This window comes from Antrostomus carolinensis, unplaced genomic scaffold (genome assembly GCF_000700745.2).
Source record: "Antrostomus carolinensis isolate BGI_N321 unplaced genomic scaffold, ASM70074v2 scaffold33626, whole genome shotgun sequence".
In the NCBI taxonomy this organism is placed as follows: Eukaryota; Metazoa; Chordata; class Aves; order Caprimulgiformes; family Caprimulgidae; genus Antrostomus; species Antrostomus carolinensis.
In genome coordinates this window covers 11,205-28,036 of record NW_010320348.1, presented here as the reverse complement: position 1 = coordinate 28,036, position 16,832 = coordinate 11,205, and the positions used below count along the sequence as shown (strand labels likewise).

Sequence of the window (16,832 nt, the reverse complement as noted above, 5' to 3'; positions counted from 1 at the left end):
ACACCCACCCCCGCTGGGGCTGCGTCCTCCCGGTTTGGGGGATGCCCGTCCCAGCCGCGGGAATCGCTGCCCGCGCTCCTGCAAGAGCATCTTCCTTTCCCGAGGCTGAGCCGCTTGCCCCGGAGAGGGAGGGCGGCGTGTCCCTCCGCGGGCACCGGAGGCTTTCTGGCGGCCGGGCTGTCGGTAGGATCACCGCCTCCGACGAGCTGTCCTAGGCACGGCGAACCCGGGCCGGGAGCTGGACCTCGGGGTCCCACCGAGTGTGTCAGCTCCATCCTCTTTGCTTCCCTATAAGGCCACGAATGCCACTTCTGAAATGAATTTGTGCCACTTCTTCTCCTCTGCTTGCCGGAGAAGTTGGAGGATATTCCAAGATTGAGGTTTCTTGCACGCTAATGTGTACCGCTGGCTGGTGCGTCCGGCTGCCTCCCGTATTTGTTCATTGTTATTTTCAAAAGAGATAAGATCTGGGAAGATGGTGCTGTTGTGCTCTTACTCCCCCCAGCCCCCGCAAAAAAAGGGAAGTATATGGAAATTGGTCAGTGGACCTTCACCATACAGTTATAAATATGAGCATTTCTCAATCGTTTTTTACCCAACTGCACTTGGCAAACATTGCCACCTGTTTCAGTACCTGTATTAAGTCTTTCAGATGCACTTGTTAGCAGCATAACTTATCGAAAATACACAGCACAGTAGTGGCCAGACCAGTTAGGATTACCGGGTCTCCATCTCTTACTGTTTTTACTTACTTTATCCAGAGCTTTATCAGTGATGCCTTGGGTGGTGCTAGTCCTTATCTGAAGAACTAAGCCTATCTTTGAGTGTGAATGATGATGCCTTCTCCAAGTTGTATGTATGTGTGCATATCTGTGTGATGTGTTGCTGTTTTACCCACTAAACCCTGGACTTTGCTCTCAGAGGGGAAGGGGATGCTTTTCTGCTGTTATTGCTTACGTGATTTCTGTTAAATGATTTTAAATTAGGTTTTAGGTATCATGTGTATCAGAGACCTCTCTCAGCCATAAAGAATGCACTGTATGAATTTGCACACATTAATTCTCTCCCATAAGTAGATTTGCCATTGTTGTGACTGGGAGTTGTTTCAGTATAGGACCAATGCAGCTTCATGCTGCTGAGGTGAGGCTTGCTCACACTCCATTTCTGTTTGCTGGGTAAGAGCACCAGAGCAAGTATCAGAGAAGTTCAGAGGAAAATTTTGATTGATTATTAGTGCCTTTCCAGTAGCTTCTTGATGAATGATGATCTGTCCCCACTATGGAACTTGTACCAGGGACAAATAAATGTCAAATAGACCAACTCTGACAGTGGTAGTATTTAGTGAATTGTATTGAACTAAAAGTTTGTTTGTTTAAATAAATGTGTCCACTGTTGCATTAAATACAGCTATTTTCAGCAGGGTTTGGCTTGTAGATTTATAAATTATTTTTACTGAAGGTTTGGCCCCTTTGGTAGTTTAACTTACCTGTACTGTTATTCATAATACATTTAGACTTGCATTTTGTGACAGCCTTTTGCATACTCTTTAGAAATATTCCACAAATCTCCAATGCCTTAGCCCAGGTAAAAACCAACAATATCATAAAACACATAATTAGTATAATAGAATTGTTACTGTTGCCCTGATAGACCTTTCCAAAGCAAATACAGCTCTCAGAGGTCCAGTTCTCTTCTCACTTTCACTACTGAGAGTCAGGAATATCTCCATGGGGTTATAATAACCAACAACTGGTAATAAAGTAAATAGTCAGATGTCTACTATTTTTGTTTTTCCATTTAACATTCCTTACAAAGTGTGTCCAATAAAAATAAAATTATTTTATGTAGGGGAAGGAGGGGGCTTACCATTGGAATTCTGGAGCTCTTAAGGAAAGTGTAACTCTAAATATTTTCCTGAAAGACCTGAATACTGTGTAAATACAAATTAATTTTGTAGCTTGCACAGCATGACTACATCTTTAATTCTAAAGTTATGACTATTCTACAGTCAGTAAAGTCAAAGCTAGAGCTACATAACATATAATTAACCTGTAACACTCTCTGTCACATTATATGACTAAGGATAATATTGTAGCATACTTCACAGGATACATTAGACATGTTAACGCTAGTCCCCATTTTCTTACTCTGGTAAAATTTCTATTGTAGCCTAACTTAATTTTTCCCAAGCAGACTTATATGCAATGATAATTCAGCTAATGATATTATCCTCTGTTGCACAGCTAGAATGACATCAGAGGAGCTATCAGCCTTATGGTCTGTGAGATCTAAACTAATAGACATGATCTAGAATAACATTTCTGCCTGTGGTGCAGTACTCCAGAACACCAGTATACCTCACAGAGTTTAAATTTTCCTTCCAGAGCATCACACACTGGCAAAAGGCTCCTCAGTTGAGCAATGACAACATCTGTTATCCAAGTCAGTTGATGTATAGACATCCTTCTTAAATCATCTAGCTCTTTATGTGTTAACTCTGGATTATACTTTTTTAAATTTCCCATTACGTGTAGAAAGGTTTATTAACAAATTGTTATTTTCCCAATATCTTGGTACCTTCCTTTACATATCCTTCTTTCATGTTATTTCCTGGTGGTTTAGAAGCTCCAAAATAGCTCTTCTTTTTTGGTCTTTAAAAGACCAAAAATAAAATAATATAAAAAATAAAATAATAAAATATGCCCTTAAACATTAATTTACCTTTTTTTCTGAGTTAAGGCATTTCCCTTCATTCTAGTGTTGCTTCACTAACAATTTTAACAGCCTCCTCCTTTCTGTATCAATTGTAGTAGCAATGACAGCACCTTGAATTATGGTACTCAGTGGAGGCTGGCAGTCTAGCCTTAATTTAAATATACAAAGAAGCTGTTAGTCTGTGGAGAGCTTCAAATACAGCAAAATTATGATGAAGGAGAACTTTCACATCATGTTTAAACAGATTTATTAACTTCAAGTTTGTTGGAATGCTCAGGAAACCATCCTGCCATTCTCTTTAAATCTAACTATTTTTTAAAATTGATGTTTGATCAGGTCAAGTCTATGTACAGAACTGCCACCTGATGAGTTGAAGAAGCAATCAGTTTGAAGAAGTTCTTCAATATAAGGGTGGTGGATCATTGGAACAGGTTGCCCAGAGAGGTAGTGGAGGCTCCATCTCTGGAGATATTCAAGGTCAGGCTTGATGGAGCTCTGAGCAACCTGCTGTAGTAAAGGTGACCCTGCTCACTGCAGTGGAGTTGGACTAGATGACCTTTGAAGGTCTCTTCCAACCTAATACATTCTATGATTCTATGATTCATTCTATGATCATTCTGTCCTCAGTTACACTGGGGTAGAAACAGAATGAATTCATTGATGTTAGGACTTGGTTCCATATTGCTGTCTTCTGGAGCAAATGAGAAAGGAGCCTAAAATAGACAACTCATTCGTATTCTTAACTGTTGCATGCATGTATGTGTAATTTTGAGGAGTTTATTTGCTTTTTGTAACAATTTGAAGTATCTGCAAGAAAATATTATGGGAAATTATTCATTAAAAATCAATGGGAAAATGTTTCATAATCCGCTGTAAAATCAGGTACTGGCATTTTTTATATCATGTTTTTATTAATTTAAGAGCTTGCTTCTCATCCTTTTTATGTTTTTCTGAAGTTTTTGTCTTTCACATTCACTCATGATGCATTTCTCAGTACACAGGAGTATAATCTGTAACTGTCAATTTCTTTCAACCATCTCTTGCATTTCTCTTGCATTTACTGAAATTCTGCAGGTTCGCCAGTAACAAGATGCTGCTGTTTTTAAAGTACAAAACCAACCTCTGAGTGAATGGAAGGTGCTTTGGTGTATGTTCTTGTCCTTCTTCATTTGTGACTGTTTAAATGCTATGGGTTTTTTGAGGGATCATAGATCCACTACTCTAGACAGAATGTTTTTCTTTTCTAATAACTTGGGCTCAGAGCGATGTATGGCTGAATGGGCCTCATTTATTCTGTGGGCTGTGCTCTTCCTTCTTGTCCTGTAGCTCTGAAATGCCAAAGTGCACCCCTGGTCCTACTGTGTAGGTGGTGTGAACAGAGACATCATTCAGGACAATTCATTTTTTTGTGGATGAAGCTTCCTGGCTACTCCTCAATCTGTTGCTGAGGTTAGGCAGGTTTTGGAAAACCCAACCAACATGAGCCCATCAAGACCAGGCTTGTAGGGTCAAGTGCTGTCTTTTTTTAGGCCAACCTGATATAGTGGGGAAAAAATGGACAAGCTTTCAAATGTGTGAGGCTTTTCTCAAGTCTTATATCTAAAACATCATGGCTATGAGGGCATTAAGCCTTGCTGCTGTGGAACAGCTATGTACTGTTTGTGAATCAATAGTAAACAAGATTCTGTGGTGGTTTAACCACAGGTAGACCATGTGGTCCTGCATTCACTCCCCCATCTGGTGAGATGGGAAGGGAATCACAACAAAGGGGCACAGATTAGGATGAAGGACAGGGACGGCTCACTCACCACTTATGGTCATGGGCAAAACAGACTCAACTTGGGGAATAAAAATAAATTTCATTTGTTGCCATTCATCTGAGTAGTGTAGTGAGACATAACAACCACGTCTTAAGACACCTTCCCCCCACCCCTCCCTTCTTCTTGGGCTCAAATCACTTTGCTCCCAATTTCTCTACCTTCTTCCCCCCTCAGCAGCACAGGGGAAAGGGAATAGGGGTTGCAATCAGTTCACCATTGCTGCTCCTCTTGGCATGAAAGTCCAGGAACAAAGCATTCCAATGTGAGCTTCCCACGGAATCATGGACCTCTTTGGGCTCAGCTTCCGGGTCCAGCTTGGGGACATCCCCAGGCTGCAGACAGACCTCACGTCCAGCACACATCCTCACCCCCTGACTCTGGGGGTCCACCCCCCCACTCTGGCGTTGAGCATCTCTCGGGGTCTAGATTGAGTCCCACTTGCCCTTGGGCTCAGCTTTCCTGCTCCAGTGTGGAGATCTCCATGTCCTACACATGGCCATTGAACCTCCGTGGGCTGCAGGGACCTCCTTTGCCTTCTCCTACTCCATGCAGTTGAACTGGGTGTCTGAGGTTCTCTGTCCTCCCCCTTCTCCTCCTTCCTCCTGGCAACGAAGCTCTCTCTTTGTTTAGGCCAATGGTTGTCTTTAGTTCAGGTCAATGGCCTCTCCTCCAGGTTCTCTCCACCTTCTTCCTTTCAAGGCTGTCCTTCCCCTCACAAATATAGATTTGCAGAGGCATTTCTGTAGTGCTAATTAGCTCAGCCTGGGATGGCTGGACCTTGGACCAGGGGAGCTTTTGCAAACCTTCCCCCACTACCAAAACCAGCCTGTCAGCAGTGGTACCCTCGCCAATACTGAAAGGAAACAAGTACTGCCAGGTGTGAATGCTAGTGGCACATCTCCATTCTCAAACACAGGTTCATAGCTGTATAGCTCTACATGAAGTGACAGTTGATGGTTCTGAGAGACAGCTCCTGTCCCCAGAGTGTGAATGTATGTGTACCGTAATGCATTGAAGACAAGTATGGCATTGAGCATGGGCATGGCATTGAAGTGTACGTGGTGACTGACAGGAACTTGAGTACCTCCACCGGGAGGCACATAGTTCTTCTCAGTCAGCTAAGGTTTCAGTTTGTGTATTAAACACTTTTTACTTTTGGTATACTTCCTGCAAGAAAGGCATTAGTTTTTGAAATGACGATCCAAAGCGCTGAGACAGCTCAGACTCAGAAAAGGCTCAGCAAAGGCTTCACAAAGGACCATGAACCTTTTCGGAGGAACTGAGTTTGTTTGCAGTGAGCTTAGCTTGAGAAAATGAGAAAGTCGTGGTTCTGTTGGAGAACGGGCACAACACAGAAATAGTTTCTTTTGGGGAAAAAAAAAAAAAATCCTGCTAGCTAGAGCAATGGGGCTAGGATTTACAAAACATATGTTGTCTGAGCTGTTGCTGATGCCTAGGCTCTGTCTAGATGTGCAGGGTGGTGCCCTGAAGGTACGTAGCTGGGCTGACTCTGGATGAACTAGCCTTGGTAGCAGAAAACATCTCCCTACATCAGCTGAGGTCGAGCTTGCATGAGGTACTGCAAATGCCAACCTTCCATCTGGATGCAATTAATTTGAAGGGTTTATATGTAGTACTATGTAGATGTGCCTATAGAGCCTGAAAGTCTCAGAAAGCTGCCTGGTAGAATAAAGTTTTAGTGAGGACCTGAGGTTATTGTGCAGCTTAATTTAGAGTTTCTGCTGATACGTGTAGCTGTACTGAGATTTTGCTGACTCTGGGAGCAAATCTAACAAAAGAAATGTGTACAGATTTATACAAGTCTAGTCTGTGTTGTTGCTGGGAAAAGGTGGGATAGTCAAGTCATAGGAATTGGGAGTGTTATGTTCAAGAGTTAGCTGTAAAGGGAGATGTTTGCTGCCATTCAAGCCATCCATTCAGGTAGACAGTGCTGGAAGGCCTTGCAGGACTGTTTGTTCCTCTCTGTGTTAAAAGTAAGGATGCAGAAGGCATATTCTTACACCTCAGAGTGAGATGAAAAATATTTGGTATTTATGGATATTTTTCAGCAGCAAAAAATAATGTTTTTCAAGAAATTAAGTGCCATGACTGAAAAAACCCCCAGCCTACCTCCAAATCCATAAAATCGTTTGAATTGACAACTGTAGTTTCTTCAGGGTAAGCTCGGATAACCTCTTCGAGCTAAGGACTGAGAGGAAGAGGAGAAGTGAAAGGTTTTCTAATGTTTACCCTAGTTTGTGTAATTAATAGAAGGGATAATTTGCTGGTTACTCAGCCGAGTGTTATACCAGCAATAGCAACATGGCATTAATAACTTGGGAGGAACAGGAAAGAGTTTGTACTTGAGTGAATGTTCCTCTCCCAGCAAGAAACATCTGAGTCACCAAAAAAAAAAATCAATCACTGAGATCAGGCAGCCAGGTGGTAGCTTTTGTCTTTTTGCTTTTTTGTTAAATAGTAAGATGAATTAAGGGGTGGTTTTCTGGGGCTTTAGATGGATTGTGTCCCAATGTTTATGTTAGTTCTATCTAATTGTTTTATAAAACTTTGTTTATCTGGCAGGAAGAACAGAGCAGAATTTTACACAAGGAGTGCCAAGTCTACAACTGAATCAAATGGCAAAATAAACAGGCATCAGGAGTAACTTCTTGGTTAGCCATGGTTACTTTGTAGCAGACAAAACCACCAGAAGACTGAGCAAAGTGAAGCATATAAAATTCAGAAAGATGAATTTTATTTTATGCTGCTCTCATCCTGAGTGACTGCACCTGAGCACTGATCCACAGCAGCATCATTTTCACCCACTGAGAATCTGGTCCAGATCTAAGTGTGATAGACTTAAGCGATAGTATAGATAATTGTTAAGGATAAATTAGGCAATCATGAGAAACCTGTTCTCTGACAATAGAAAATTCCTGTTGCTATTTCTGCATTGTTGAGGACAGAAGGACAGAAAAATGCTTACTGTACTATAGGCTGGTTTAGAAGATTATGCCGTTATCTTCTAAACATGCTTTTTTTTTTTTTTTTCATTCTAGGTGCCACAGGAACTACTAAAGATGTGTAAGTACTTAGTCTACTCTTTCAAATACGTAACCCTGGACTTATCTTCGGTTCTACTAGCATTATACTAGATTTAGTCATAAGTGATTCATCCAGCTTCTAACATATAATCAACACCACCAGATGTTTATGGTCTTTAGTAACAGCTTCCATCTCCACAAAATAACTTCAAGTCTTGTTTACTTTTCTACAGATACCTTCCCTTATTACTTCTCTAACAGAAATGTCTTTTCTCTGCTTCTGTTGAAAGAGTTGTCTCCCAGAGGTGGCCATGTTACTTTAGACTCCTCTTCCCTGTCACATACAAGTACACCTTTTTCTAAAGGACATGTCGTTGTATGAAGTGACCACATAAATTTTCACCAAGCCCTGTGAGAGATTTAAAGAACCACTGAGGCAAATTTCCCCTCTTTACAGGAGACCTGGTAACTCATCCAGGCTTCCTTTTCAAAGTACCCACCTTCTCTAGATGTTCTCCACGTTGAAGATAATATCTATTGGCTCCTCTTTCTCTCCCTTATCTTTGACACTGAGTAGCAAAGGGCAGCCCTGCCCATCCTGTTTTTCTTTAAGTGGAAAGTCTGAACCTCTGATGTCCTGTTACCTCTTGACAACTTCTGTTTTTCAGAAAAGCAGCAGCAAAAGATCAGCCTTTCTCAGCCCATTTTTCATTTGCTGATGCAGAAATGAGGAGGAAGAGCTTTGTTCAGCCATAAATTTTTTTTTCCTATCAAAGGAAACATTTAAAAAGTCCTCCCAAGGTCTTGCCTTCTTCTTTTTCATATAATTGGTATTTGCCACTAGACTTTAAGACTGAGGGACCTCGGAAAGATTTTCGTGTTATGCAATAGGAACATTCTTCAGTTTTATTTACTTCATTTAGAATAACTGCGCTAATTAGATGGAGGAATCCTGGGGTAGAAATGAGGGCTGTCAAGTCAGATAAACAAGTGGAGAGAAGAGCTCAACAACAGGCTTGTCCTTGCTATTACAGAGCGTGGTTGAGAACTAATGACAAGTCTCACTTGGCAGATGAACACTGTTGTCACAGATACTCTTGAGATCTGTGTTGCCCATGTAGTCTGTTTTCTGGGTTTGCAGTGTCAGACAATAAATAAATTACAAAAGGCAAGCTTATGAGGAACTTCTCCTTGATGCAGTCTCCTCATCCATGCCCTCAGCACTTCTATATATACAAAACCACTGTTTTAAATTTATATTAGGGCCTTTTTTTGTTGTTCAATTTAGGTAATTTAAGTCACTGACTTAGAACTGCATCTCTCTGCTCTTTGGTAGATTTAAATTTCAAAACTGCAAGCACTGTTAAATTATGAATTTAGTAGACACAATTCTGTGCTTAGAGGTATGAATATATGTAGAACTGCATTTATGTGTGTGTAAGCATTTGTAGGTCCAGGCTTTAGGAGTTAAAACTGGGAACAACCTATTTATTAGTGTTAGATCATCTGTCATGTTTCAAAAAAAGTATCAGGATAATTTGGGAGACACTCTTGGAGCCATTACTCATTCAGGTAAGTATAGTGGAGCCAGCTGCCAGACATTGGAAACACAGATCTGTTAATGAGGAATGGCAGTGATGACCTGAGAAGCCTAAATTGGTCATCCCAATATTTAACAGCAGATTTTTATGAAGGAAGAAAAATACCAGAAAAAATATTTTAGTTTCATGGATATGAACAAAGCAGATTTATATTTACTAACATTATAGATCCACACAAGCTTTTATTTTATACCTTTTCACTTTTAACAGCTAAAGATTGAAAAATTCTCTTTAAAAACCCCACATTTTTTTTGCTGTCAAAATTTCAGTCACTGATTCTGGTCCAGAAAGACGTTTGTGTCCTAACTTATAGCATACTTTTTGATACAGAATCTGGTTGTTCTAACTCAAGAGATTTCTCATTTCTTGACTGTGACTCATTGCCAAGGCACCAACCGTCTCCTGGAGTGAGCAGCTGGGTGGAAGGAGGGAGGGCTGGATCCTTCTCTGAGCCCTCCCAGGTGACCACGGGGAAGCTGCTTTGCCCTCTGGGCCTATATGATATGATCTTCCTACACAAAGTGCTGTGAGACCAAGGGCTGCACGGTGACAGGAAGGACGTATGGTCTGGGAACTTGATCTCTCCTTGTGTACTCAACCCTCAAATTGACAGTGAAGCTGTCAGCCAGCTACAGCCAATGCTCCTGCCTTACTAATAAAGAGAAGTATGTCACTGCTGACTGGAAAAGCTTAGATATAACAGGGGTAAAGTATACGCTAGAAAATAATGCAATGCCTGTGAAAATCACAATGTGGCTAAGTTCAGAGAAAAATAAGTAACAGTAGGAAGGAAAGGACACAGCAGCTCAAGCCTGTTTCAAAATATTGTGAAGAAATCCATCAAATACAAATGACAGGCCCTTGTTCCCAAGAAATACTTGCAAAACTGAGGAGTAGTAGTTTGTCACTTGTGCAAAGTTTAGTGAATCATTTCTGGAAGGACTACAGAGCATGGCTAGAAAGAGTCTGTATAATGTTTGGCATGAACAGAGTCATAAAAGCTGAAGTAAGAAAAATGTGGATAGAATGAATTAATGGGAAAGCCTGTCATTTGATATTTAAAATATTATGCAAAAAATAGCTGCTTGTTTTACTGTTAAATGGATATAGGACTGATGGATGTAAAAACTGACAGTTGAACTAAGTATATTTTTCAGACTTAGGAAGGTGACAGGAAGCCACTTGGGACAGAAAAATCTTTACCAAAAGAAACATTTATTCTAGCTGAAAATAGAATGTTGTTATGTGGATTTGCTGTTAAATCTGCCTACCAGCTACAGGACTCCACCTACACTACCTGCTGAAAAACGTGCTCTCTGTTCCTCTACAGTAGAAGTCTACAATTTCTGAGAGAAGATGCAGCAACACAAGTACAAGCACATCAGACTGCTAAGTTGCTTCTGCCTTCTATTCCTGGTGCAGAAAAGCTTATCCCATCTTGCTCTTCCTGGAGGACTCTGTAAATGGAGATATTTAAATATATTTTTAATGCTAGTTTCTTCCTTCATCCCTGACATAAGAAGGAGCTAGAGACACGTTGGAGGTAGAGCGGGAGAGAGAAAGGATGTACTGGAATCCTGTATCCCCCATACACTCTCTGGGAGTCTGGGAGATGTGGCAATGGGAGCACTGCTGAAAGCAGAGGAGCTTCTTTCCATTCTCATTTCCACACAGCCGAGTGTTACCACTGCAGCCCTGTTCCCTGGAGCCACCTGTGTTCACCCAGCCTGGGCACAGAAACAGCACCTGCTGCAATGGCTCAGCTGGCACCTGGGAATTTGGACATGTGAAACTAGTGGGCATCTTTCAAAATGGGGCCTTAAGCTACAGTGTGCAGTGTGTGAAGGCAAGAGGTGTGTGAATGTGCGTGATGCATAAACTGGAGCAGCACTCCTTCCCATGCTGCTTAGAAAGGGGTCCCCGGAAAGAGGTGGAAAATGGATTCTTCTTTAAGTGCCGTCACCAGAATTTTTTTATTATTTTTTTTTTCCCCTCCCCCCTCTTAAGTTTCCACATTCCTCCTGTCTCTGCTCACCTCCTGTTTCTTAGCAGGACTACAACAGATTGCACCCAGGCATCACCCAGCCTGAGAGCCATGGCCTATACAATCCCAGATTGTGTTTTTTGTTGTGCATTTAAGGGAAAATGTATTGCAAAATTAGACTTTGATTTGTAGCTATTAAGAGGAAAGGAAGAAAGCATAATGCTTAAAAAACCCTGGTCTGCTTAATCATAGACCTGGATAATTTGTTTTGGTGAGAGAATGACAGTAATGGTCCAGTGATGCCCCATTACAAAACATTCCTAGAACAGAAAAAATATCTCTGTTGCCTAATAGAGGCTTTTGGGTTTTTATAAACATTGACATTAATTTCCTGTTGGACAATATTGATTATTATTGTTACAACTCCATTTTAGAGGCTTTGAGCTGTGCATGAAGTTGCCAGTGCTTTTGAAGGATTCTTTTATCTGGATAGTAGTTAATCTGTATTATAGAAAATGTTTCCAGTTGTTTGAGAAAATCAATCCTGTGACACATTCAGTTGGTTCAACAGAAGTGATTGTTTGTGATCTTTTGGCACCCAAAGTCCCTTTCTTAAAGTGTTGTAATTTTGTTTTGCTTAAAATACAGGGCTTATTTCTACTGATTGCTATACATGGGCTTTCCACTTTCTTCAGTTGGAATTGGCCCACACTAGGACAGAGCAGCTTCAAAGACCTCAAGGAAAGTTGTCTCTGCATTTTTCTGGCTGCGTGCATGAGGACTGCAGGGTGGCTTAGGGTACATGGGATCAGAGGAGATGGGAGACACCTTCTGAAATGACACTAGCTCCTCCAGGGAGGAGTGGCAGGAGGGCCAGAGAAGGAGGAGTTTATTGCTCCATCTCTCTTGAGTGGTAAGATGTAGACAAAGACAGCAGATGAGGAGGCTCACCCCACTCAGTGCTATGCCCTGTGTGAATATCATTTAGCAAAACCGCAGCATACTTAAATTTACCCCAAACCTCTTCTATTAGAAGGAATTGTGTACCCTTATTCACTGTGGTGATGCAGGAAGGATAGTTTGTAATGTTCTGCCACTTAGAAAGAAGATAGGGGTACGATAATTTCCCACTTGTAGTCCCACTTCCCACTAAATAAATTTTTAAGGTATTTAGTACCCTTCAAGGAGAGTGCTGGCTGAGGTTTAAGTGGTGGTTTCTTGCATTTAAGGCTTGCTATGAGCTCTCTGTACTTTGTGCCAAAATGGCATTGACTTCAGGGATCAGTAATGGCATACATCCCTGATAATTAAACAGTAGGCACATCTACCTCTTAGAATAATTAAATTACAAAAAGAAATGTCATCTATTATTGTTAAATATCATAGTTCAGAAATGTCTTTCAAGGCTACAGAATGGATTTATCCCTAACACTGGGTAAAGGCCTGCTATCAGTTTCATCACCTAGGGATCAGATCAGAAATTCATGGATCAGCTCATGATGGGGAGTATCTCTGCATTCCCCCAATTGTCTAGGCACTTGATCCTTCAATGGGAATATTCAGGTGAGGATATCTGAGTGAACAGCCTGTGCATGAACTTTTCTACAGTGGAGCCCACCTTGGGTCGTGGTGCCCCTTTGCTGTTTGCAACCTTCCCCAGGCACCGCTGTGGCCATATCTCATGGCTCCCTGAGCAGCTGCAATGCAGTACCCCTTCTCAGGCAGTTGTCACAGCTGCCCCCCAGGGAAGGGGTTAAGGATGTCTGTGGATTTAACAGCACTCAACCTATCTTGCCTCTATTTTTATTGCTAGGTTGGTAGGTTGCAGACCAAGCTAAAGTGCAGCTGCTACCTTGATCCATACGCAGCCATGCAAGCTGAGCTCAAAGTCCAAATATTTAATTAAAGGTGGGTGAGTGATTTGTGTGAAGACTAATGCTGGGGCACAGACTGGGACTGCAGCACAAGCACTATACCCTTAGGGAGTAAGTTTATTTTTTCCATACTACATTTGCCTTCACATCAGTGCTGATTATTTACCCCCCTGCTACAGTGGACAGTATTTCAGGTAAACCTCCGTGACTCCCTAGCAACCTACAGACTGACCTGTGATTTTACCCTAACAGTAAAAGAGAAGTAATTGCCCATTTATGGAGGATTAGTACCAATTATTTGGTTTGCAAACAACTCTGACTTCAGGAATTGCAGTACCTCATTGTACGGAGGGGCTCTGTAACATCTTTTGGCACAGCTGCTGTAGAAGTTTATTTTTCTCATCGCCATTCCCATGCTAGCATGGATGCCCCAGTCCCTTCTAGTCCTCTTTTGGTGGAATAGCAGTCCAGACTCAGTCCTGTTACGTGCAGAGCCTTTATGTTACTATTATGTGTGGAGCCAGTATGGAGACTCACTCAGGAAAAGTGTTAATTGACCTGTTTCAGCTCCCAGACCTACTTTCAGGCATCACTGGTGGGGGTAATGAAAACTAAACTGCATCTATTCTCAAGCCTTTTCTTTCTTCTTTACATTACATTGGGAAATTGTCACTCTTTTTGTGCCTGTGTGAATACTTCATTGAGTTGTGGATGACCTGAATTAATCTGGGATCAGTAATAATCCGCTTCTTCCCTTGCTCCTGAATCTACCCAGATGGTGTTGAAGCATCTGAAAGAAACAATCTGCTGATGTGCTTTATATCTTTTGATGTTACAGAGCAGAAGAATCTGTATCAGATGATGACAAAAGAAGGTAGGTGCTCTACTGGGACTGGCTTTACTTGCAATAGGCTGCAGAGAGTTCTGCCACCAGCTGTACATCTTTCCTTTTCTCCTCCCAGTTGCCACCAACACCACCAAAGCAGAGGAAAAAAGAAGAAAAGAGAGTAGGAAATCTCTCATAGAGCCCAGTATTGATGAGTCTAGCCACTGTTAGTGAGTCGGGGAGGGGAAATCTTTGTGGCCAGAAGAGCACATTACCTCACAGCTGTAGGTGATGTGCTCAGTAAGGGACAGTGACCTCTCTCCTTCATACCAGCCCTGCCACAGAAGATGACATTAGCACTTGTGGGAGATTCTGCTGAGCTGGAAATCAAAGGAAGTGTGACTCTCTCATCAGACAAACCAGAAATCAACTCAGATCCCCAGGGGCTGGAGAAGATGTGATTAATTTGGCACCTAATGGGGCAGAGCACTGTAAAGAGAGTCTCTGCAAGTAGCTCCAGGCACAGCACAGGCTCTTAAGGACCCAGTTTTTCACCTCCTTGCATCAGTCCTGCTTTTCATACAGGCCTTGTAGCCAGAAAATATGCTCTGCAAGGCCATAAAAGGGAGAGGGCTGGGCTATGAAAGTACTTACCACCCTTGTGCTTCTACTAACAGTTTTATCTAAGTGTGGCCCTAAGCAGGGGGATGCAGGCTCTATTTTTTAACAAGGAGATGTCAAAGTGCTGTTTAATTGTTGTGCATTGCCTGAAGTGAGGTGCTTCGGTGGTCCCAATTAGAACATTACTATCAGATTGACTCTGTACTCAGTTGGATATATTCAGTGTCTAGAAGAAGTGGAGTGGGTGGGGTTTATTGTCACAACACAGCTGGGATTTAATGAAAAATACTAGGAACTTGAGTGAAAAATAGCTCCTTTCATAGGCTTGGGTCCCACTTGAGGGTAACAGCTAGCCTCAAGTTTCTTTTTGCCTGGCACCATATTAGCAAGCACATGGCACTTAATATGCACTTTCCCCATAGGGTGGGAAGGGAAGGCTCCTCTGTGGATGCTCATGCAGAGGTTCCCTCCTCTGACCATCCCTGGTCTTTGTAATGCTGCTGCTTGATGTTGACATTATAGGGAGAAGTGTTTCAGTTAAACTCTGATGTCTCTTTAATCATTTCTTTAAATCAGGAACTATGGTGGTGTGTATGTTGGCCTGCCGTCGGACGCGGCTGCCATGGTTTCTAGTCAGACGAAAGCTACACCGAAAGGTATTGGAAATTTGTGTATAGCATTTCTCCTGCTTTCTCAGTTTAATTTTCTCTAGTAGGATGTATTTCCTTTAAAAATCAATTATTATTTCAGACAGACTGGCTAGCCTTGGAGCCTCTTATGGGACTATTTATAATCATTAAAGTGATTGTTCCCATTTATTTAAATTTTATCACACTTGCTTTTGCAGAAGGATCCTAGAACAGATGCTGACAGTATTCACATTGTCTTCTTAACAGCTTCTCCATGCTCTGAGTGCTCTGTGAATTCAAAGGAAAGAAAACCCTTTTAGGACTAAGAGGCTGAGATAGATGCACTTGCAGAGCCTCAGCGCTATTTTTAGTTTTGAAGGTGTTTACTTGCATTGTGCTGGATTCCGGTAATAACAGTTAGTAAGTGCTTGCTTTCAGGTTTATTTCTGTTCTTATATGAAACCCAGTGCAAACGGTTTCTTTTCCATGTGATGTTTTTGAACAGTGGGAAAAAGCATTAGGTTCATAGGTACTTCATAGACAAATCATAAACATATTTATGAAATAATGTAATAATTGTTTAGATTTAATATGAGAAAATGCTGCTGTCACATACGTACACCACAGTTTAGCCACTGACTAGTGTTTCCAACATTTGCTGCAAAACAAAAAACTAAAGAAAAATAACACTATTAACCATAATAATAGTAACTGGTTTTGGAACAGTAGTACCTTTGTTGCATGTTTTTTTCAAGTGTTCTAAATTAGTGATATGTTACAATGTGTTAACCATCTTTGCTCCTTGTTTTCTAATTAAGATTAGAAGGAAATAAACACATCAAGATTCAAACAGCTGGAGGTACAGTATGTCTTAATTAATGTTATTTATTTTGCATGCATTCATTGAACAGAAATAAGGTGGCAATGCTCATTGTGCTGCTCTTGGGTGGTTTGGGAATTGCCCGGTTACTTCTCCAGTTGCAGCACAACTCTTCTAAAGGCTGGACCAGGGGCCAGTTCTCAGTGGTGCAGCCATAAATTAAAAAGAGGATAAAATCACCTTCTTGGTGAGAAGTAAGAAGCAAAGAAACTCCATCTTACTCTGTTTGGGGATGAATAAAAATCAAATGTCCTTTTGTACACCTTCAGCCACACCACAGCTAATCCTGCAGTGGTACTAAGACCTCCCATGTGAGGTGAGGTGAGGTGCATTACTGATATGTAGACCAGCATCTATAGAGTTTTTCCCAGGAATGGGTAGTTTGCAGTTAGAAAACATCTCCATTTTGTGTAGGACCTTGAGGACCAAAGTGAGGCACTAAGTAACTTACTGGAGCTTTTCTCTTACTATGAGAGAATCTGTGGGGCTTTGTTCTCCACCAGCCAGAATAGGACATTGAAAATTTAGAGGCTCTATTCCTGACTTAAGAGTTTCAACTAACTAACTAAATTTAAAAAAAAAAAAAGTCCTTTAAGTTAATGTCTGAAGAAAATAAAACAACCTAAGTTTCCATTCAGAATTTGAACTAAATAGAAGTTGACAAATTTCAAAAGGGAACTGTTTTGGTGTCTAGCCAGTTTGGATGGGGGGAATCATAAAGCTGCCAATGTTCTCCCTGGGAAGCAGAACCCTTTCCTAATTAAGGTGGAGCCAGAAACAGTTCTGGCTGGTTCTGGTGCTGGATGCAGGCCTAGTAAAGCAGAACAGACATATACTG

The 16,832-nt window shown here is 41.4% G+C and overlaps 1 protein-coding gene across 1 annotated transcript; it reads left to right on the top strand.

The window, feature by feature from the left end:
- Positions 1-41: 41 nt before the first annotated feature.
- On the top strand, positions 42-15,973 carry CUNH12orf75 (chromosome unknown C12orf75 homolog; the record flags this gene model as incomplete). Its single annotated transcript, XM_010169574.2, is given in 5 exon segments — positions 42-183; positions 7,595-7,619; positions 13,877-13,912; positions 15,062-15,156; positions 15,938-15,973. Coding segments are annotated over 5 exon segments (334 nt in total), but the record flags the coding sequence as incomplete, so codon positions are not given.
- Positions 15,974-16,832: the final 859 nt, after the last annotated feature.